The sequence below is a fragment of the Scardinius erythrophthalmus genome (assembly GCF_964197995.2).
Source record: "Scardinius erythrophthalmus genome assembly, chromosome: 4".
In the NCBI taxonomy this organism is placed as follows: domain Eukaryota; kingdom Metazoa; phylum Chordata; class Actinopteri; order Cypriniformes; family Leuciscidae; genus Scardinius; species Scardinius erythrophthalmus.
Window position 1 is genome coordinate 18,896,528 of NC_138224.1, and position 25,657 is coordinate 18,922,184.

Consider the following 25,657-nt stretch of genomic DNA (forward strand, 5'->3'; position numbering starts at 1 on the left):
AGGGAGAGCGGGATCCAACTGAAGATTATGATTAACTGAAGACTATGACGAGAAACAGAAATAAAAAATCTGCCTTAAATTTTTAAATGCAACCAACTAAGCTGTATAAGTCATTTCAACTTAAATTACATTAAACTGAAGTAATGTAAAAACATAAGTTGTCTTACTGATCTTATTTTTTATTTTATTTATTTTTTACAGTGAACAGATCGGGTGATTTGACCAATCCGAGCAGAGTAGGATCGCAGAAAGGAGGGGTTGAGAAAGACTGAATCTTCAAACTAACCGTTTTTAGACCCTACGAGGTGACGTGCAATGTCTATTATGAGAAAATGAGTGTTTTTTGACATTTGATGCATGTAAGTCTTGAGACCTCCAAAAAGGTTTGTATGAACCTTTAAAATTGGGGGTGCTTTAACATCATGGCAGGATTACGTAATATTCAGAGTTTGCATTTTACTGTTTTTATTCATTTTGAGGAATACTGAATCTGTTTTTGTGCAAGTGAGATAAGTAAATGCATGCTCACATTTAGTCTAAATCTACAATAACCATCATGTTAACACACAGCACACAGGGCACTTAACTTTCTTTCAACAAGGGGTCAGAAGACCTGTCAGTCAATTAATAGGAAAACAAAGTAAGTTGCATTACCCATTTGAAAAAGAAAAAGATTTTGTTGTTAATTTAAAAGAAATGTGTAACTTTACCAGTTACTTGAAAAAGTAATCTGATTACGTAACTCGCATTACCCCAAAACAGCACATGATCCTTCAGAAATCATTTTAATATGCTGCTTTGGTGGTCAAGAAACATTTCTTATTGTTATCAATGTTGAAAACAGTCATGCTGCTTATTTGAAACGGAAATCATTTGTAACATTATAATAGTAGGCCTACAGGTATTTACTGTAAATTTTGATCAATTTAACACATCCTTGTGGAATAAAAGTAATATATATATTTTTTTTCTTAAAATCTTAATGACCCAATTTTTTTTACATTTTGTAAACATGAAAAAGATTTTGATGGAGGTGATCATAAAAGAAAAGTTTGTTCATTTGTTTCATGTGTTAACATCTAAATTAACTCTTTTATTTAAGCCAAAAAGTATTTACTGTAATATAACAATCAAACTGATTAGGTTACACAGATGAAAGTAATTTTAAGGGTTTTATCAGGTATCACTCAGAAGAAAAGGTTCTATATAGAACCCTAAACGGTTCTGTCAGCCACTTCATACTGTATATTCCCATGGGATCATTTTATGGATTTAGCTTTAATAAATTAAAGCATTAATTTTTTGTTTCAATTCATTTAATTTATTTTGATTGAATTTTCTGAATTAAACAGCTTGTGAACATACTTTATCTTTAGAAAAATGAAATTGTTGGTACAACAATTAATAATACATTTTTGGCATAAATGATTCTTTAAAATTCAGTCAAGAGGTCATAACCCCAATGAACCCTGTTTCTTTAAGAGTGTAGAATTAGCTCTTTAAGGTAACAACTGGGCTAACCAGATAATATCCAGAGCTAATTTCCTAGTCAAAACTTTTTAGTACTATACCACAGCATGGAGAGGATAAAGCATTGACCCACATTGTCTATCTCCTCTCACAAGGTCTCATGGTAATCTGTCCCTGGACGAGCTTGTCAAAGTCTCCTCTTGTAGATTAAGCTCAAGGCATGAACCATCTGTTACTGTAACATCACTAAGAGGTGCTTATTAGATCAGATCAGTTTTTTTTTACTGGACAAGGAATTTCATCTTGTACAGAATGTGTACAGGAGTGTGTTTACATGTGTGAGTGAATGTTGATGGTTTTGCCTGATAAACTAACCCCCTACTTCTGCACCAGTCCTACTGAAAGTCATTAAAGTGCACTTATTTATAGTGATATTGATGTGACTTTAAATTCAGTACAGCAATAAATATGGTTACCACAGGAGGGCAACGGAGGACAATATGAGAACTAAATTTATATGTCTGAGATAGGCCATTTTTAAACAGCATTATTGCAATAATAAATGAATGCTTTATGTATTAATAAATATAATACGTTATTATTTATACACTGGTTAATTTACATTTTTAAAGATATACTGTAATGTTTATTAGAATAAGCTGTGTTAACTAGTTAAAAAACTGCATGTCGTAACATCTAAATTAAAAGCTTTCATTAAAGTAAAAACATCAATCATGTTATCATATTAAACCTCATTGGTTACACAACAAACGTATAAACCATTAGGATTGCATGTTATCACTTTTTACAGTGTAGTCTACATAATATTATTGTCATATTCCTTTCTTAAAAATAAAGGTTCTTTAGGCATTGATGGTTCCATGAAGAACCTTTAACATCAACCTTTCCTTTGCACAAGAGGTTCTTTAGTGGGAAAGATTTAGTTTTTACACTAAAGTTATTTTAAGAACTTTTCACTGAAAGGATCTTTGGGGAACCAAAAATGGTTCTTGGAAAATGGCACTGAAATTGAAAAATTGGCACCTTTTTTTAAAAAAAAGTGAAGTGATGAATGATGATAGCCATTTCATTTGAAACTTCAGTTTTTTCTTTCTAATGACAAAACTTACAAGGTAGTTATTTTGTTTGAATTACTTAACATGACTATAATGAACTGAAAACATGACTTTAAATCATTTTTCTACTTTTATTTGTGAATTTAAAAAAAAAATTTTTTTTTAGAATTTGCCCTTATAGGCTATATGATGGAAGTTATCGAAACATAATGGTATTGTTATTTCTTCCTTCCTTTTTTTTTTTTTTTTTTTTTTTTATAAATATGTCAGTTATACGCTTGAAAATGTAAAGCTGTCAAATTGTTTTAGCGTTAAGTGAAAACAAGTGAGATTGCAACAGCAGCCCCCTCTTGTTTACACTGTCTGTGTCTCAAAACTTAGCGTGTTACCTACATAGAAAGCATTTTATCAGCCTTTTTTGCACGTTCTTGAACAGCCTCTTTTTGGCCATCAAATTTTCAATAGCTCCAAAAAACGATGCATGCGTCACTGATGCCCAAAAGTGCTGCACGCGCCTATGAATGCCCAAATGCTGTCCACTCAGACGGCTCGCGAGGATTTTAGACACAGCCATGAGTTTCCCCACACGAGGGAGGCGGGGGCTAGGGCCTATTTCTATTTATAATGGGCAGAACAAATTTTGCAACTGTAAAGGTCAATGAAGGAGTCGGCTTGAAAATAATCTGTAGATGTTGAGACATGCGCAGATGCGGGATGATGCCATATTGGACACACACATACACACACACACACAGCGCTCCTGCTTCAACCAGAACACCGGATCACTCAATTCGGATAGACGGAAAAAAACTCGCATAAGGTAAAAACTACGTTATCCGCATGAACTTCATTCTGTAATAGTAATCTTGTCTGACACGGACTCGTGCTTCTATGCGCGAATTTCCGCGTACAGACGCTTTTTCCTCGTTAAAAACATTTGGAGGTTGTTTGTAACAGTCAGAAATATAGGCTACACAAGCTTCTGCGCAAGAGTTGATAAAACGGTCCGAACAATAAAGTAACCTTATTTATATATAACACGAATGTCGAGCGACCGCACTTTCGATTATGTCGATATTAATATTTACGATCTGAAGAGACGCGCGCTGAAAATGTCGTTGAAAAATAACGTTTATGTAACAAGCGATATTTTCGTGTCGCGTTCTTCCTCAAAGATACTCTCGCCCTGTTACTATTGACTTTATTTTCTAACTGCCATTTGACCTCCTTTCGATTTCAAAGGACACAATGTTCACGCGTGAATATCAACACTTAAGTTTACACATTCGGGTGGTGTTCATAGAAATGTTTTTGAACGTCACGAACCGGTCGGTGTACGTGCGATTCAGGTGCGCGGAATATGGTCCGAAATCCTCGTTCCTCATGTGTCAAATCCACTTTCAACATGGCGGGTTAAGGTGTGTTAAAACTGCCATGCAAAATCTTTGAAGAAGGAAAAAATAAAACCGCGTTGTTTACGCATCCAGTTTTCGTTTCTTTCGCTGCACCTGGACGTGGTTTAATGAATTAAATTTAAAGTTGTCGTTTGCCGACGTCGGTGTCATTTTTTTCCGCTGCAATAATTTTAGAGTGTGTAAAGTACAGTAGTATCTCACATGCTCATACAATATTTCCTGTTTCGCTTTGTGCTGTTTTGAATGCGGGAGACAACATTTTATTCACATATTATTCCTTAATCAAACAGTTCATGAGCCACACAGTTTCAATAAGCTATTTACGTGACGAATGAATAGCCTAAACCATATTTTTTATATATAAAATCGATTATGGTGAATTTGAATTAAAGGCGATTAATCTTCATCAAAATACGAGTTATTTATTTGATTAGCCTTTACGTTAGTGGATGTCTCCGTAAATCCTTGAGGGTTTTATCCGTGAATTCATACGGGCGGATTAAACTCGCAGCAGTAACGTTAATAAAGGGGAAATGGAGTCACGCATTTGATGACGACGAGATGAATTGATATGAAATTATATTTCCCGTTAATTCTCTGTCTGACCTGGAAAAGATGAGCTCGAATAAGTCTCTTTATAGCCTTTTTTAAGACATGTATATCATCATATATAGATAGCAGGCCCATTAAAGAAGCATTTGTTTAATAAAACCGTATGAGAAGTAGGCTAGTAGCCTAGATAAGACAATTCACATAGCCTTCATGAAATTCATCAAATCTTCAATAAAGCTTGACATCTGAATCGATTGTGCCTTCATAGTTAAGACCGAACACATCTTTTCATTAAGGTAAAAATAAGTGCAGAAGAACAAGACGAGTTCATATAGGCTAACGTTACTAACTCACTAACGTTACACCTGAGGAGAAGAGTTTGAGCCGTTAATAAGGGCATGAACCCCCAAAAGTAAGTCAAAACAGATGGATGGGTGGTCCAAATATTATATATTTAGACAAGTAAACAAGTATACCAGCGTTATATAGGCTACAACTTTTTCAGGGGCCACAAAAGTTTAGGCTATACGAGTAACATAGATCGTTGCGGCCAAATAGAAGCTAGTAAACAGAAGTTGCTCTCCTCTGAGGAGGTAACCATAGCAACAGTACGCCGCTTGAGTACGTTCAGTATCGGACAGTAAGTACCCTACCTATAGGCTGATTTTTTACAAAATATGTGATAATATTGATTTACATACCACACAAATGTAGCAGTGGAGGATTTTTGGGTTGCAGCGAATAGGCTGAATTGCTTTGAAAGGTCTCTGGAAGTCATTGCAGGCTATATAATTCGCATACGTCGTGATTATGTAACTTGTAAATGACTGGCAATCCATATTAAAGCATCGTTAACGCAAAAACACTCCTAGATGTGCAGTGTGAGTTAGTTGAGATATGCGATAGCCTATGTCATAAGGTAATCAGATAGTTTAGCCTCGGGTCGCAGAGATCGGGTGACCGTCCGTTGTGGATTGAATAATGTCATTTACATTCAGGCCGTTGTGACGTAATGTCATTGGACGTCACGACGTGAGCATGAAAACAAATATAGGTGGCCTCCAATACTAATTAGACAGAATTACACATTTAAGTAGGTCTGGGGAAACTTTAAACTTTAAAGGGAACTTTATGTTGCGAGGTAAACACATTGACTTGCAGGAATGAATTAATGTTTATTTGGGAAATATAGTTATGTGTACTATCCTACATGACGTTTTATAGCATTAGCATCACTTCTCTGAGTATAGGCCAACAGCATAAATTTCCCTTTATAAGGTCAAAAAGGTGTTTTTACAGAGAATGATGTCATGGGTATTTTTCTTTGTGCTGTAAAACGTAAATAACTGAATAACTTGGTGATGCCATCATGTTGTGTTTTTGAGAAGTGATGCCATCATATTTCAGTGGCCTATAAGATGCTTTCGTAGTATGTTATATAACTTGTTATCTATTTGACTTATCACAATCATTTTTGACATTCACACTTGATGCTATGAGTTTCAACTTGATTTTACTGAAGTAAATTCAGAGTGATTGGATTGGATTGGAAGAAAGAAAGATATAATGGACTTAACACCAAGTGTGGCACATTGTGTAAAAAGAGAGAAATAAAACTTGCTATTTTACACTCATTTCCACATTTTAAAGATGGCAATGCTTGAAGACTTGCATTTAATATAGCCTATAAGAAAGCACCAACAGAGGTATAGCTGTGATAGATGCCTGCTTGAGTTCCCAACATGCACTGCAGCTTTAATTATTAGGCTATACAGATTACTGTTTGTTTTATTGTTTGCTGCTTTTATTTGCGCTGTTGTTGTCACTCTCAGTTATGTGCACACTCAGAAAAAAATGACAAAATATGGTACCCTTTCAAAATGTACACCTTTGTACCTAAAGAGTGCATTTTACTACCTTAAAGGAACATATTGGTACCAAAAGCATACATATTAGTACCTTAAAGGTACATATTCAACCTTTTTAAAGGCTTCTGTCCCCAGCTTTTGTACCATTTTGTCTGAGAGTACAGAGCTCTTTTTTTTACTCTGCACCATTATTGAAGTTTGTGCTTTAAGTTCTGATATACATGTGTAATTGAATACTGTAATTTATAGATTTCTCAGTCCGTTCAAATCATTTTAACAGGGCTATTTCAGGGCTCTTGCCATACGCATTTCCCTACATTCCTAATTGCATGGAACTTCCTGGAAAACAACAGGCAAATAAGGCACATAGTCAAATCATGAATAAAAGCAATTTGTGTGCTGAGAACTCAAGGTTTCAAGTTGATGTGTAATATAATCAGGAAAAAAAAAAAGTAGCCTATTATAACCTGCTAAACTAAACAATAGACAGATGAACACCCAGCAAAACTTAACAATTCCTCTCTCCACGTTGCATGATTAAAATGGATTATTAAATGCGTCTGAGACTGAAAAAGGCCAGAGACGTTTATTTTGATAAGAAACGCAGCACTACATTGTGTTCCAATAATCCTTTAATTCCCCCTTCCACAATTGAACAAGTCCTGGATTAGAGCGAGAGGGGGCATCTGGCTCAATATGAGCTAATCGATAGTACGGCCTGCCTAAAATCTGGATTTATTCTGAAACAGCCCACATCATAGATTAGGGTTGATAATTCACTTTAATCCCGCATCTTCAATCCGGAGGTGTCTTTCCACCCACAGGCCCAACTGTGCTGGCTGAACCGCAAAGAACCCACACAAATCAAGACATCCAAATGACAGCAGCAATGAATATATTTGTTCGTCATTTGAAAATTACTCATCGCCAAAAAGCAAACCTCCTTTTTGATACTAATAATGTAAATTTTTGCTTATATTTATAATGGTCATAGTATTATATTTACCCCTGTAGATGTTTTGTTTGCCAAGTTTATTAGAAATGGATCGCATTTCTTTATGACAGAATTTTGGATGCAGATTCTGGTCAACTGGAACAAAACACTTTTTCCTCATTTAAAGCCCACTCAAGTCACAGTGAATCCTTGTCATGTCAATTTCCTCTTTAATTCTCGTTTTTCTCGACCGGGGTTGTGCGGAACGCCGCCAGAAATATCTCAGAAATGAGTGACAGAACCATAATATTTTTCATCTGTTGTGTTTATAACACAACACACATACATACACACACATACACATAACGATACACTGTCATCATGGCAAATATTGAGTGAGTCATTTGCAAGGAAGTGGTTTCGGTGTTAAAGTGCACTTCTTGTTCATAGTTCCATCTGAAACCAGGACTTCAATAGAAGAAAAATACATTAGTGTCACAATGTATGCATTATTCATTGCTCTTCACTTCTAAAAATAAAGGTTCCTTAATGGTTATTTGGAGCACCTTAGGTTTTTTTTTTTCTTATGATGAACCAAAGGTGTTCTTAAAGTGCGAAAAGTTCTTGATGTTACATTATAGGTTCTTCAGATCAGCATATTGGTTTCTGGGTTCTGTAACTCTTTCCCCACCTGCATAAAAAAAAAAAAAAAAGCAGCATTTTTGATAATTTTCACAAAAATTTCATGGCCCCCAGAATATTTTGTTGTATGGATATCTGAACTTGCAATAAATCAAAAGAAAGAAACAGAACCTTCTTTTAAACAAAACAAACTAAACATTTTTACTTGAAAGTGGGTAAGTTTAATAAAAAAGCAACATTTTGAACAAAAAGCTAAGGAAATCATGTTTTTCTTCTAAGACTACAGTGTGCATACGCAATGTTTTTATCTCTTGCTTCTGCTTTTTTGCATGTGTTTTGATTCATTCGGAGATGCACTCTTTCGGGGGGTGGGGGGGGGGGGATCTGCAAACAAGGCGTGTTTGGTCATTATTTTGTTAAGAGAGTCTGAATTGAAGGAGATAATACATGTGTTAAACGTGTCAAAGTAGCATTACTTCAATCATGTTTCAGTTATAGAGCCAATAAAAGTGGAAGCAACCACAACATGCTATTTTTTGAAGACTTCAGTATGTTTGAAGGATGCAATCATCAGCTTTTCACATACTAGAGATTGTAATGACATCATCAGTGCAGGAGATCCAAACCACAGACCTTCTCACCAAGTGGTTATAGATGATCTGAAATAACTGCAAGATTGTAAGATAGTCTATTTTTTGTTTGAAATGATCTTTGTTAACATAGTTAATAATCCAGCATTTCTATAGGTTATAGTCAGGATAGAAACTGTATATTTAATGTGAATGAACAATAGAGTGAACAATATTAGATTTGATATGAAGGCAACAAGGTGTAGCTTGTGTTATTTGTCTTTTTGAGAAGGTTTAGTATTGATGTTGAATTGTGATCTTATTTTAGGTTTAATCTAACATTATTTGCTGTTTATTTATGTTTAACTGTGCTGTACAATCATTTATCTTGCTAGATATGCTTCACTGCTTTCTAACCTTTGTGGCTAGTCTTAGTTTGCATGATAAAATATTATGAGTGGATGTCTTAACACCTGTTGAGCAATGAAACGTCCAGTTGTTTTGGGAGTAAGCAGTATATAAAAATAGATCTGATCTTTACAAATGAAAGAATTAAAAATCTATAAATATCTGAGAGAAAAAAAAACATTTGTCAATGTAAATCTATGGGATTTTTCACTTTTATTGTTTACCAGGTGAAAATTGTTAGTCAGAATGCTAGAAAAGTATAGCAATATGGAAGTTTACCATATTTTATCCTTTGTATTAGATGAATGAGGGGTTTATGCTGAATCTTTTAGAGGATTTTTAATGAACAATCACTCAGCAGTGCATGCTCAGCATTGACTGCCGGGAAACACGTATCCCACTCGTTTTATTTTTTTTCTAAGCGAAACGTAATGACTCATAAATGGCTTAATTTAAAACCTTAAGTCATTTGTGTATTTATTATAATTATGTTATGAGATTAGCTCTTTGGTCAAGCCAGTAATCAGAAGAGATGTGGCAGTGATAGGAATGCCACACTTGCAAATTTTTGCAGTTTCTCATCAAAACGCATCATTGCATTTACTGTACATCATTCTACAATCTTGTAAGATTAGTGATAGTGGATCACAGAGCATTTTCTTTATGACCAGAAACAAATTATTTGCAAAATTGTACACAAATGTGAATTATCAACAACAAACCTCATCGCTCTCGCTATGAGTTAAAGTCCCCCTGTGGTGAAAATCAAGATTTTAATGTTGTTTATATGTCTATGTGGTGTTTTTAATATGCTTTAAGACAAACCATGTGCAAAATCATAAGTCAACACCATTGCTGAGGATTTTCTCCTTAAAACTGCAGTGAACCAAAGACAAGTCTCAAAAATGCGATTTGAATTTGCTAGTGTTTCTGATGTCACAAACTACCATTTAACCAATGACGACAATGTGTGATCAAGTGGATCTCTGAGCTGGTGTGAGTGAGTGGAGGCGGGGCTAATTTGCATATTCATAGAATCGCGTATACTAAATGAAGCAAGTTCAATTCAAGCTATTTTAAGGCATGACGATTTTTTTTTTCAAGGAAAAAAACGTTTCAATGTGTCATTTTAGTGATTAAAGATGAGTTTTAAGGGATAAAATTAATGACTGCAGGGTATTTTAAGAATTGCATTGGGACGTTTTGGAACACAATAATAACACGTGAAATTGAGCTAGTTAGAAATGTTTGCTTTCATGTAATTCATGTACTTGCATATTATATAATATGTTTCGTCCTATTTCCAGCCATACCATACCAATACCAACAGTACCAACAAAAAATCTAACATGCATGCATATACAAACTCTCTTTCTTTGTCTCCTAACAGGAATGGATTGTGCAGAGGAGGAGGTGGATTTTAACTGGGAGGAGTACCTCGAAGAGACTGGAGCCACTGCCGCACCTCACACTTCATTCAGACATGTGAGAACACACAGACAGAACGTCTCAATATATTTATTTATTGAACAAAATGTTTAATTCAGCAAGGACGCATTACATATGGCATTAAATGCTTTAGAGTCAATGATTGGATCATTATTGCAGTGATTATTGTTTATTTCTAGAATGTTATAATTGATGCATAAATTATACCAAAATGGATGCACCTCTTGATGAAAATAAATGTTGTGATCATAGGCGGAGCATGCCATGGGTAAGAAATTAACGGGGGCTTGGGCCAAATATGCACCTGCACATTTAAACTAAATCTAGTAATAAAATCTTGTGTGTTGAGATTAGGAATGCAATGGCCAAGACATTATGACATTATGTAGGCTAAATAAGATGTCCATTGTACAGTCAGCTTAATTAATTAGCAGAACTTTGTGAGATTGCAATGAATTGAGATGAGTGACAGCTTAGTGATTGAAGGGAGCGCCTTTGTGCGCGCTTTCCAGGCGATAATCCATTCAGAATTTGAAGAAAACGTAGGCTATGTTTTGCTGCATTAGTTAAGGCAATGGTTAGGCTATTTATTGTTCGAACTGGTTGGCATGCCAAATCATGCATATGCTTGCCTGTTGAAATTATAGTAGTTTGTGAACATAACCACTTTAACAACAAGAGCATTTATGCTGGGATGTATAGGTTGTTGAAAGGCGACACATAACTATTTCATGACATTGTTTAAATGTGTTTGTAAGGAGGAATCACATCTAGCCTTACCCTAGAGTTGATTCACCCTCCGCTAATGGTTGTGAGATTATTTTTGAAAAGGATTTTTGGTCAAGATCTTGTATTGGCAATGCAAGAGTCGAGCTCTATGTAAAGACTCTTCCAGGACATCCCAAAGACTTTCAATGCATTTAAGGTCTGGACTCAGAGGTGCCAATTCATGTGTGAAAAGGATTCTTCATGCTCCCTCCCAACCATTCTTTCACAAATTGAGCCTGATGCATCTTGGCTTTGCCATCCTAGAATATGGCCATGATGTGTCTTCCTACATGAAAAGCGACACACTCCATTAATTACGGGGTTTGAAGAACTGTTGCCAAACATATAACATGCTAGAAACATAATAATCACTGCAATAACGATTCAATCAGAGATTCTTAAGCATTTCCCTATTTAAATCCAAACATCAACTTTTTTTGGTTGGGTAGTGTATACAGTAGTCAACATTTGAAGTGGATCAAACAAGTTCATCAAAGTTGTCCTAAGACAAGAACGGGCATTGTTCAAAATTCATGTATAACTTTAATGTAAGGTTTTGATCCACTTCGAATGTTGACTACTGTACATGAGCTGACGTGTAACATTTTTTCACTTGCTCAAAAAGTGAGCATGGTTACAAATACAACCCAGACAACATGAAATACAGGTTAGATTTGGTGCTGTGTTGGGTTGCTACTTGATGCCAAATTTGAGCCCTGAAGCAAAACCAGTTGAGAATCACACCCAATACAACGGTTATTAGATTTGTTTTTTACTTTTTAAAGCCGTCAATAAGCCCATACTTTTTTTCATGGAGGAATACTTAATCGTCATACCCATTCTGATTGAATCTCACAGGTGGAGCTCAGTCTTCAGAGCAGTTTCCAGCCTGGAATGAAGCTTGAAGTAGCTAATAAGGGCAGTCTGGATACATATTGGGTGGCCACCATCATAACCACATGTGGTCAGTTGCTATTGTTACGCTACTGTGGCTATGGAGACGACCGCAAGGCTGATTTCTGGTGTGACGTCATGACAGCCGAACTTCATCCTGTCGGCTGGTGCGCTCTGAACAACAAAACGCTTCAGCCACCTGAAGGTAAGACGCAAAAAAAGTCCAACACACATTCAGAGATACTTGTCTATTTAAACACAGATTAAGTTCATTTAAAACAGTCCCTCCCGTCTAAACAAATGACATTCAAACACACACACACGCATTTCTTCTGACTAGAGCGGCCCACCTTGTTTATTCTGATAATCAACGGCAGAAAGGGTTTAAATACTAATAAAAAAACAATGCAAAGTGTTATGAAAATACACGCATTGTCCTCCATTGTGAGCACCATGAGATTTCATGTACTGTAGCTTCTGGAACAGCTGGAAAGTCTTTAGGTTTAAATGGATTATCTTCTCCCAACGGTTGGATTGATTCTTTGGAACTGGATTCTGGTTATCAATGTTATCCATTGGACCATATCATTTCTTCATGAACTTCAACCCTGATATCAATGTTCGTGCAAACACAGCACTGGTGATCAGTCACAATTCTTTATATTAATGCAGCGCTTGCTGTTATACGCGCGTTTATATGTGTGTCACTTGCTGCTTTTGGTGAAGTTCTTACTATAGTCTCGGAAGTATAGTTGAATGCTTCACACAATGTTTATTTTGTCATGATGGTCAAGGTGAAATTGTTTGTTTGCTATAGACCAGGGATACCCAATCCTGTTCCCGGAGAGGTTCAGATCCAACCCTGATCAAACTCACCTGTCTGCAATTATCAATTGCTCCTGAAGATCTTAATTAGCTGCTTCAGGTGTGTTTGATCAAGGTTGGAGCTGAACTTTGCAGGATCTCCAGGAACAGGATTGGGCACCCTTGCTATAGACAGTCCATGGCAGGATAGAGGCCCAAATTTAGTTAGAGAAGGGTTAAGGTACGCAAAATGTTCTATTCGAATGGAAACTGGTCAGGTAAATGTTTAGTTAAGAACACATGGACAAGTTACTCATTTGTTGAAGACGTTCACCATCCTGAACAGGAGATTCATTGGAGTAGAATAAAATACAATTAGAATTGAAATTCTTGGAAATGTCTGTCTGTGGAGTTAATATGCTGTGCAATAAGTAGTATACTGTAACAAACGTGTTTTTACATTGCTTTAACTCATCAAAATAAGTTAAGCAATTTTCGTAACTTTAAAAGTTATACAAGATTCATCAAAATTTTTAAGTCAGTTTAATGTAATTTAAGTTGAAATTACTTAAACATCCAAGTTGTTTGTACTTAAACATTTAAGGCAGCAACTTGTTTTTACAGGACTTGTTTTTTTGGGGTGGTGTGGCGCAATGGATAAGACACATGCCTTTGGTGTGAGAGACCCGGGTTCGAATCCACTGTGAGACACCAATGTGTCCCTGAGCAAGACACTTAACCCCTAGTTGCTCCAGAGGCGTGCAACCTCTGACATATATAGCAATTGTAAGTCGCTTTGGATAAAAGCGTCAGCTAAATGAATAAATGTAAATGTAAATGTAGGTATGGGTGTATTGGAATAAATATCTACAAGAGGAAGAAATTAATTATAAAAATAAAAGTTATTATTTGAATGTTTAAATTTTTTAAATAGTGTTCAATTGCTATAAATGCAGTTGCTATAAAGAATAATATGTTTGGTTTTCTACCACAAGTAATAGTAGTAATAATGTAAGAAATGAAAAATATTTATGTATAATGTTAAATATTTAAATAATACAAAAAAAAACCCTGATAATTGAATGGAGATTTGGATCAGAACTTTAAAATTGTGATTTCCATATCATTCCATATCCATATCATGGCCATTCACACAGAATGTGTTTTTGCTTTGAGACGCGTTTTCTAAAAGTAGCACATCTTTTTTTTGGACGCAGTATCATGCGCAAGACGCAAGCACAATGGTCAAACTTGTCTGACTAGCGTGTTTACATTGAAAAACAAAGGAAAAGTAGCGCAGTGGAATGTAAAAACACGTGACCAGCTCAGCTCTTTCTAGAAAATAATTTTCAAATATCACAAAAGAGTGGAAAAAAATCCATTGATAGGTAAAAGGTGGGGGGATCTTAACACAAGTATAACTGTTCTAAGGCCATAGGCCAGTCATGACCATTTCAGGATTTTAGACATTCATTGAGGTACTGTGGTAAAGCGGAACTTTGCCGTTTGCCTACTGCAGATACATGCTGGAACGTGTGGTGTCAATAATGTACAGTGCTCTTAGATGTACTGTATTTTATTATATCATGTCATTAATCCTTTACAGGAACATAAACTTGTGGCCTGATCTCTTCCAAGACATCTAAAATCATAATGTGGTGGATTAGCTAATGTTTGACAGACTCAATATCTTTATGAACCACTGCACACTCCAGATAATAGGGATTGTTTAAAATTTTAAAGAGTAATTAGCTAAGTTGTTAGTCACCATGTAATCAAAATGGACAATTCTTATTTTTTTAAATGGACTTTTGCAGTATTTATTATAAATGATTTATCCGTACACATCGAGCGTCATCTCTTCTTTTTTTCTTTCTTCTGATGATGTGTTTATTGGCATGAGGACGGGACAACCTGTCAATCATATGACATCACAGCAATAGCAAATGATCCAACAATCCTCAAAAGTCCTGCCTTACTTATTATTATTTTTTTTCTCAAGAAGCTGTTTCATTCTAGCCTAGAAATCTAGACTCACCCTAGCGGCAGCAAAATGTATTTTGCAGCCAGGGCAGTCTAGCAACTATCCATTGACTTTCGAGCTGCAAAAACCTAAATTGGGTCAGGCCAATCACGTCGCGTATAGAGTAGGCGGGGCGGGCTTAACATAATGACGACAGAGTTGCGACGGTTCTCTGCTACTTGAAAACAAAGAATGAAGGCTGCTGCTGGAGAACAGTCTTTCGAATCGGCTTTGTCCGCGACTCTGGATGACTTGGAGTTGTTTTTCTTTGAGAAAAGAGCATAGAACGGCACTTAAGTCATTCTTAAAAAAAGGAAGATGTGTTCGTAGTTTTGCCGGCCAGATACGGCAAAAGTTGAATCTATCAACTAGCTCCGCTGTTGGGAAAACGCTCTGGTTGGGTGAAGCGCTGTCCTATTGCGTGCAGAGGGAATTTGAAAGAAAGCCGTTTATCCCGCCCCTCGGATTGAGCTGTGTCTATGGAGAGTTGCCAGACCAAACATCTTGATGTAGGTGTCTGGCTTGCCAGGCTAGTTTCATTCTGATATGCGTCATAATACACTCTAAAATAATAACCCATTAAATGTATGGTAAAAAAAAAAACCTGCCATCAGTGGTTGCCAGAAATTCACTGCAAAAAATACTGTGACAATGTTTCCAGTTTTACAGGATGCATGTATATTTTACAACTTATAACCATATATTTCATAGAGTGATACAATGTTAATATACCTACTTTAAAGTACCAAAATCTGCCCTTTTACCTAAAAATGTACCAATAATCAACACAATAATACTGGTGGCACAACAGAAGTCACATGATATGTTGGTCAATGCTCGTATATGGTGCATACAAAGACAAAACACCATCAGGGTAACACACATCACTACAATAATGCAATAAACATTAACTAAATAACATAAAATATAGCACAAAACACACTACATTACATTACTGATTACAAAAATAAAAATAAAATTATTTATAAAAATAATAATATGTGATGTGAAATGCAGGGATTTCTGGAAATGTCCTTTTACTTATTTTTTATTGTACATTCTAATTCATAGTTTTCACTTCACTGTAAAAAATTGACAAGTTATGACAACTGTTTTTACATTGCTTTAACTCATCAAAATAAGTCAATTTTCAACTTGTTTTTATGTTTGACAAGATTCAACTAATTTTTTAAGTCAGTTTAATGTAATTTAAGTTGAAATGACTTAATGACCAAGTTGATTGTATTTAAAAATTTAAGGCAGCAACTTTTTACAGTGTTGCAAAAACCATAAATTTGACAGGATTTTACAGTAAAATTACATATAATGTGCTGTTATACCATTTACAGTTTTTCATGGTAAGGTAACTTACAGTTAACAGTTTTACTCTAGCATTATTTATCTAGTATTTATCTTTAAAAATTAAAAAATGTAGGAAAGAAAAAACTATCGCAACCTCTGTTTCATTGAGACTTTATACCTATTCTAGAAGAATCTGACCATACCCGTTTTGCTCATATCAGAAAAGGTTATTTTGGCAGAAAAGGTTGCGAAATATAAACATTATCTGTCAAACAAAGTGTTCTATTAAAAGACGCATGCTTGACAGGTCTAACAACAATAACAGGCAATGCTGATCCCAATTATGGTAGAACATTACTTTATAATAATAATAATAAGCACACGTTGTTTCAACATGTCTGATTCTAGTTGGCTTTGAAGCAACCACTATATTTGAATAATTAAATATTGCAATAGTCAATGAATGTGCTACTACACCTCGGGCATTTAAAGGGACAGTTTACACAAAAAGGAAAATTCAGTCATTATGTATTCGTTCCGAACCTGTAATACTTACTTTCTTATATGGAACAGAAATTAAGAAATCTGTTCTTATGGAAGTCAATGGTCACCAAAACGGTTTGGTTACCTACATGCATTCAGGTTTGGAACAACATGAGGGTAAATGCTGACAGAGTTGTTTGTTACAACTAACCCTTTAAGGTTTGAGGTGTGCGTCAGTAGCACATTCCTATTTTCTCTTCCAACCTTATACATTTCATGTACTTGATCGCAAATAGTCATGTGTTGCATTCGGTGATATCATTTTGAAGGGGTTTATTTTGCGATAATGACCAGCTGACTATATTTTTAGTAGGATGCATATCTTCAACAATGAGGAAATTATGCCATTTGTTTTTGACTGCAGTGTTGGATTTGTCATTTTAATTTAAAATGTATCTGTTTAATACATCCTTCAATCGTGCATTTTAAAACAGTATTCCATGTTAAATCCTCTATGGAATACAGTACGCATAATGAAAAATTCAACTCTATTGAAAGCATTTGTGGAGGTGTCAGTAGCTATGTTTTCATCCACCATTTTTATGCATATTTTGGGATATTGCATAAAAGAAACTCTAGATGGAAAGGCCAAAATGTGCATTAAGTGCGCATAAAAAAAACGTATGCACTCAACTGATTTGGAAAAACGTTTTATCGCATAAGAAAATATGCGCATAAACTACGATGGAAATACAAAAAAGAACTGAACCAACCAGCGGACCGATCTCGTTGCACAGCATCTGAAATGTTGTTTTGGTCATACTGAAATGCCTGAGCAAAGTCTGTCATCAAAATGGTTTTGGGATAATTACCTTCCAGAACTGTCTTACACGACTGCATTCCTAAACAGCAGGCAGAAAGCAAGAAAACCTTATTGTTTCGCACTCTGAGGCGCAAGTGATTTATTATATACAAAATTATTATATGCAGTGGCCTCTCCTACTGCAGTAACTTTCATTTTTCTTAGTGATATTTGGCGCCAGTTTATCAGGAAGTAATGATTTTGTTCTCTTCGGCTCACTGGATGGAAACGCGGCTTTATACGCAAATGTTTTATGCAATATTCCAAGTTAAATTCACAACTTTGGATGGAAACATAGCTAATTACCACTGAAAATACATACATTTTTTTGTCAGTTTGAAAAAGAAAACAAAAATGTATATGTATACGGTTGCTTTCACTGAAAGTGCATTTGTAGAAATAATTTTGTATCAGCTAGCGCTTTACAAATGCTCTCTATATAGCTTAAATTACTATGTATAATCGATCTGAAACATTCCTAAAATAGTAAAACTTGATGTTTGTGAAAGTGTACGTAAGCACTTACATATTTATTTAAAGCTAAGGTAATGAATATGCATTTAGGTTTACTTTATGGCCATTTCTTTATTTCTTTTTCAGTGTAAAGTTGCCTCAGTTGTCTGTCTGTTTTTCTGTGTGTGTGTGTGTGTTTTCAGAAGAAATAGATCAAATCTGTGTTTGCATTTCTAAGATAAGAGGAAGTTTGAGAGACAAACACCATCAACGTTCACACTCATACTTAAAATATATTGAATCTTTGTGGTTTAAAAATTCTTCAAAATGGAACTGTAATGTTCAAGAATAAAGAACCCTAAAGAACCTAAAGAACCCACGAAAAGGTTTTACGGGTGCTGTTTACTTTCCTGTGTTGATATGTTGAAAGAGGAAGTTGGGGCGGGACATACCAAAACACTCCTCCCCTTTTTTTTTGTAACTGCCACTAGGTTTTAGTTTACATCACAGCTCGATAAACCACAGAAAGACATTTCTTTTGCTAATCAATTGATGGTTGGGAAAGGAAATAAAGGAAAAAAATGTATGACAATTAGCATAATCAGAGATAAACCATAATTTGCTGTTTTCTGTCAGGGGTAGAGAGTATTTATTTATTATGTATTTATAATTTAGGGTTAAATTTTCATTTTCTTTGTAGAGATCATTTTTTGGGCATTACTTCTAGCATGCAGATGTTAGCCTAAAAGCTAACAGACATGGACTGAATTTTCAAACACTTCCCAGTATGTGAAAAACAGTACGCCAACAGAGTAGTACGTCTGAAAACACAGCATTCGAACAACAGCTGGCGAAAAAAAGTGCACTGTAAAAATTTTTGGATCAATAAGTTATGTGAACATGTTTTTACATGGCTTTAACTATCAAAATAAGTTAAGCAATTTTCTGTTTTTTTTACAAGTTATACAAAATTCAACTCATTTTTTTTTAGTTCAAACTACTTAAACATCCAAGTTGATTGTACTTTTTTTTGTCGTGTACTACTTTCCCCCGAGATCATGAAATGCGCATTCGATGGACACTTTACTATCCCATGAGGCCACGGGAGAGGATTTATGAATGACGCCATAGGTCACATGACAATGACAACAAGTCATTTCATTCATATCACACATTCATACTATACAGAAAGTACGTTTTAACGGTCGCAAAGTAAATTTCAAAATGTCAAATGTTGTAGGCTCTATTCTATACAATATGCGATTTCGGATGCAGCCTAAGTCTTTAGAGTGATTTAGAGGAGGATGTGACATCATAATACATTTGAATCATTCAGTCAGTGAACAACTGCAACATGTAATGCTGTAATTTACATCATGTGTTTTGACAGGAAAGGAACTGATGATAGAAATAGAGTACTTTAGCGTTTAATCAAATGGTTTATGGAAAACTATTGTCATCATGAACCATTTACATTAGCAAAGTTAATTTCAGTGAGTGCCAGAAGATATATGACTAAATGAAATGACTCGTGCAAATGTGAGTAAACCCCATTAATTAGGTTTTATAGTGTGTACAGAAGCTTAATTAAAAAAAAAAATGTGTAGGCACAGCCAGGAATATTGTTTGTTTAACCATGTTTGATTAACGTCAAAAAAAGTAGTGGTTTGTTTGTACGTGTGTGAGTGTGCATGTTTAGTGTGTATTTGTTGGTCATCTTTTTTCCTGTCTGTTTATTTCTCAGATAACGTTTACCTCAGAGCAGGTAAGCCGAGCCTCTACTTCTCTCTTTCTCTCTCTCTGTCCTCTCTTCTCTCATACCAAGGGCATAGCTTTGGTTTTAACATTTTCAAAATCAAATAAGCAGAAGCACCATGTTTCCACCATATGATACCGCCTGATATAAGTGCTCAATTGTTCAGAAAGAGTAGTTATACTGTACAAGTAGGCCTATACAAGATTATTAAAAAAAATAAATCTGTGTACACAGCTCTTGTTTATATTGTACAGTATAATGTTTAAAAAAATCTTACATTTTTTATTTAATAATGTCATTTTATAGACTCATTTTAAAAGAGGCACCAAAAGTCACTAAGATTATACATATATATAAAATATATATATACACATATATATATATACTTATATACTGTATATATATATACTGTATATATATATACTGTATATATATATATATATATATATATATATATATATATATATATATATATATATATATATATACTTGTATACTTTATATACACTCACCTAAAGGATTATTAGGAACACCAAACTAATACTGTGTTTGACCCCCTTTCGCCTTCAGAACTGCCTTAATTCTACGTGGCATTGATTCAACAAGGTGCTGAAAGCATTCTTTAGAAATGTTGGCCCATATTGATAGGATAGCATCTTGCAGTTGGTGGAGATTTGTGGGATGCACATCCAGGGCACGAAGCTCCCGTTCCACCACATCCCAAAGATGCTCTATTGGGTTGAGATCTGGTGACTGTGGGGGCCATTTTAGTACAGTGAACTCATTGTCATGTTCAAGAAACCAATTTGAAATGATATGAGCTTTGTGACATGGTGCATTATCCTGCTGGAAGTAGCCATCAGAGGATGGGTACATGGTGGTCATAAAGGGATAGACATGGTCAGAAACAATGCTCAGGTAGGCCGTGGCATTTAAACGATGCCCAGTTGGCACTAAGGGGCCTAAAGTGTGCCAAGAAAACATCCCCCACACCATTACACCACCACCACCAGCCTGTACAGTGGTAACAAGGCATGATGAATCCATGTTCTCATTCTGTTTACGACAAATTCTGACTCTACCATCTGAATGTCTCAACAAAAATCGAGACTCATCAGACCAGGCAACATTTTTCCAGTCTTCAACTGTCCAATTTTGGTGAGCCTGTGCAAATTGTAGCCTCTTTTTCCTATTTGTAGTGGAGATGAGTGGTACCCGGTGGGGTCCTCTGCTGTTGTAGCCCATCCGCCTCAAGGTTGTGCGTGTTGTGGCTTCACAAATGCTTTGCTGCATACCTCGGTTGTAACGAGTGGTTATTTCAGTCAAAGTTGCTCTTCTATCAGCTTGAATCAGTCGGCCCATTCTCCTCTGACCTCTAGCATCAACAAGGCATTTTCGCCCACAGGACTGCCGCATACTGGATGTTTTTCCCTTTTCACACCATTCTTTGTAAACCCTAGAAATGGGGTTGTGCGTGAAAATCCCAGTAACTGAGCAGATTGTGAAATACTCAGACCGGCCCGTCTGGCACCAACAACCATGCCACGCTCAAAATTGCTTAAATCACCTTTCTTTCCCATTCTGACATTCAGTTTGGAGTTCAGGAGATTGTCTTGACCAGGACCACACCCCTAAATGCATTGAAGCAACTGCCATGTGATTGGTTGATTAGATAATTGCATTAATGAGAAATTGAACAGGTGTTCCTAATAATCCTTTAGGTGAGTGTGTATGTTTATATGGGGACTTTTATGTAAATGCAAATTATTTGTATCTTTAAAATAAAGTAACAAGCTGTTGTCTAAAACAATGGGGCCGAAATAGCAATTTATCACATCTACAGTTCCCACAGATCATTTACATTTTACTGTTAATTCTGTCATCATCTACCCACTCTGTGTTTCTTGTGAAATCGAAAGCATAATGATCACTTGCTTTTTTTGTTCTTCTTTAAGACAAAACAAACTGTATTATTAGACTATTATTCAGCAGTCTCTTTTAAATGGCTTAAGAATTTAAATTCCTCCAAACCTGTTTGACTTTCTTTCTTCCATGGAGCATAAAATGAGAAATTGTGAATAAAATTCTAGCCACTCTTCAGTTTTGTTTGATAAACAGACAAAATGTAAGTTTTAATTCACTAAAGTTATTGTCTGTCTGTCCCTTTTTTCATGAGCAAATAGTTATTTTATTTCTAATTCTTCTTACTATTCCTTTTTTTAATTGAATTGTTTTTATCCAGTTCACTAAACCTGTCTGACTGAATGATTTGTTTTCTAAATGAACTGCTCCGGTTATCAAAATTCAACTCACCGACATGATGAACTGCTCAGTAGTTCAATTTCACTCTGCCCGTTCAATGACTACTTGAAATATAGTACACTGATCATTACAACATTTATGATATTCATTCTACATTCATTATAACTACATGAAAAAGAGTGACCGGTACATTTTGCTAAACTTTTTATGTGATCCATGGACAAAAGTCAGTTTGTAATAACATGAGGGTGAGTAAATGGTGACATAAGTTTAATATTCTTCTGTGAACTAGTCCTTTAACTTTACCTGCAACTGTACCCAAATCTACTCCCATGTATCAAGATGCATGATTCATCTGTCTCTATGTCTATCTTGTTATCTATCTTTTGCCCCATCTTTCTCAGAAATTCTCCAGAATGTTTATATTCCTTCCTTGTTCCTTATGCCTGTTTGCTGAGTTCTATCTGTTAGATGACGTATGTTCGAGTGTGAGAGAGAGAGGTGTGAAGCTCATGGTACAGTGTCAGTGTGAGCTTGTGTATTTGCATGCATTTGTGTAGCTGATACACACAAAGTTAAGGCAACTCTGGAGGTCATATGTAAAGCTACTCAACCTGGCATGCTTCACTAGATGCACGCACACGTTTACATGTATATAATTTTAAACATGTTTTTCTGTTTCTGTGGCCATGTTTCTGTGGCCATGTTTATATATCATGCATTTGTCGGTCGGTATACACATTCATTTGAACAGTTCTGTAGCAGCCAGGGGGAGGGGAATCACACTGTAAAAAAAAAAAAATGATATGATCAATAAGTTATGACAACATATGTTTTTACATTGCTTTAACTCATCAAAATATAAAAAACAGTTATACAAGATTCAACTAAATGTTTTAAGTTCGTTTTAATGTAATTTAAGTTGAAATTACTTGTTGATTGTACGTAATTTAAGGCAGCAACTTTCTTAACAGTGGATAAAGAGAAAGGTTTAAACCAGAAAATGTAAAAATTCTATACATAAAATTAAACAATAAAATTAATTTACAACTAAAATGAATTATATTAAATCCTTGAATATAGGTCAAATTATTATGTATACTGTGAAATATGAATATTCATTATGAGATCTGATTGAGATAAGATTACATTTATTATTTGTTATTAACTTTCCTTTGCCATTGACGGAATTTTCCATCATTTATGACACAGCGGTTCCCCGCCATTGATGGAATTTCAACTTCAACTTTTTTTTTTTTTTAATGCTGGCGGGGAAGAGTTAAATTATGAATGTTTATTATTATTATTAACTCTGTGTGTTAGCTTATGGCAACCTAAATCGTAATCTACATGTTAAAATTGGGGAAACAAGCAAAATTATATAATTTTTTATATAATTATATCCAGTAATAAATAAAACAAATCTCTAATATAGGCTGATAACCGATTTGGTACCGATATATTTTGCATCTATAACAGTGTTTAGTATTATTATACTATTATATTAGCTATTATTATTATTATTTGAATTAACATTTTTTTTATATTATCAGTTTTAATTTTTTTTAAGTATATGTGTATATATATATATATATATATATATATATATATATATATATATGTGTGTGTGTGTGTGTGTGTATATATATATATATATATATATATGTGTGTGTGTGTGTGTATATATATATATATATATATATATATATATATATATATATACTTAAAAATATATATATAATTGAGTTTTATAGTAATTTTGCTTTTGACATTTGTCAGTAGGTTTTTATTTCTATTTTATTTAAATATTTCTTTATCGTTTTACTTATTTTTATTTAAGTTTTAGTAACTTTCATACTTCAACTTCATTTATTTTTAACTTAGTTGCCAAAGCAAACATTTTTTTTTGTGTAATATTTATTACATTTAGTTTTGATCAGCTTTATTTCCATAAAAAAAAATATTTTTCATAATTTTAGTTAACAACACTGATCCATAAACTATACAGTTCTGTTCAAAAAATGTAAATACATCTTGCAAAATTGGCAAGATATTTATCATTTTTAAAATGTTTTAATAAAAAAAAGGAATCCTACAATTCATTATTCATATATTCCACAAGACAAATAATAATAACTGTTTTTTTTAAGAGAATTCTGTTCAAATAATTACATGCCATTGGTTCTTTCTTCTGTGTATAGTCTTTTGTGATGTGGTGTATGAGTCCTCAGTTTCTCCTGAGTAGCAAAGCTGCCTACTGTTCTTGACAAAAAGCCTCCAGGTCCTGTAAGTTCATTGGTTTCCCAGCATGCTCTGCACATTTGATTTCTTCCCCACAGTGACTTTATGATGTTGAGATTCAGCTTTGGCATTGAGTCAGGACAACTGAAGGACTCATACAGAACTGTTACAAAAGGCTGCAAGCAGTCATTGATTCTCAAGGAGACACCATGATACTAAGAACCAGGCATATGTAAAGTTTTGAAAAAGATTGTTTGTGTAAATGAAACTATTTTTTAAGTAAGTGCACCCTCACTTCTCGCATCTTGGTTTCAATTCGACTAGGACATGACAGCGGTTTCCACTGATTCAAGCCATTTAGCCTGATTTTTTCATTAAAAAGAATCGAGTAAACAGAACCCCAAAGAGCTGAATGATTCATCACTATATTAAATAAAAAAACTTGTTTATGCACTTTATTTTATGTGTACTTACAGTGTACTTACCCAGGAAAGTACTGTGTAAAATAAGGTAACTACATAGGTAGGTTTAGTGGTAAGATCAGGGTTAGTACCTAGTTATTGTTATTACTATAATAAGTACATGCTATGTTAATGTGGAAAAAGACTGTAAAACAAGGTGAAACCAAGAACCTTTATCTGTCTTATAAATAAATAAAATGCTGAACAGATTCTGGACTAATGAGAAAAACAGCCACTTTGATTTTTCACAGGTCTTTTACCCGTATTTTGAATTACACATTGCATTGCCTTGTATTTTAGGGTTAAATGAAATGTCCATAAACTTAATGGATAATGTCCATTTTTTTTCTCTCTTTTTTTTTTTTTTTTTTTGGAAGAACCAGTAAATAGAACCGAACAAAAGTGATAATGAGGATATGACGAATAAGTTTGATTATCTGATTAGTGTCCATGACAACTGATGACTGGCGGGAAACTAAGACAAAGAAACACACATGACTGATGAAACTGAAAGTTCTCAGAACTGAGTAAATAACATTACCTACCCTTTTATTTATAAATTATGCAAAGTTTGTATGTAAAAATGAGTGTTGTCAAATCGATTATATATATATATATATATATATATATATATATATATATATATAAACATTTATGTTAGATGCTATTAATCACAACTAATTGATTTGACAGTACTAGTTGAAATCATACTAACACTGTAAGTGTACATCAGGAATTTATATATATATATATATATATATATATATATATATATATATATATATATATATATATATATATATACACACACACACACACACACAGTATATACATACATACACACACACACACACACACACACACACACACACACACACACACACAAACAAACTTGGTAACACTTTACAATAAGGTTCATTATTTAACTACCTTAGTTAACATGAAGTAAGAATGAACAGTACTTC

At 34.5% G+C, this 25,657-nt stretch overlaps 1 protein-coding gene across 2 annotated transcripts in view; it reads left to right on the plus strand.

Annotated features, from left to right (window-relative positions):
- Window positions 1-3,188: 3,188 nt before the first annotated feature.
- The window catches only part of sfmbt2 (Scm like with four mbt domains 2), a 46,661-nt gene continuing 24,192 nt past the window's right edge, over window positions 3,189-25,657 (plus strand). Inside the window, exons 1-4 of one of the 2 annotated variants that reach the window (XM_081362624.1) lie at window positions 3,189-3,366; window positions 10,325-10,419; window positions 12,010-12,250; window positions 19,717-19,737. In XM_081362624.1, coding sequence (XP_081218750.1) covers window positions 10,327-10,419; window positions 12,010-12,250; window positions 19,717-19,737 — 355 coding nt within the window. In that variant the 5' untranslated portion in view covers window positions 3,189-3,366; window positions 10,325-10,326. The remainder of the gene's footprint in view (window positions 3,367-10,324; window positions 10,420-12,009; window positions 12,251-19,716; window positions 19,738-25,657) is intronic. The other variant, XM_081362625.1, reaches the window with a different exon arrangement.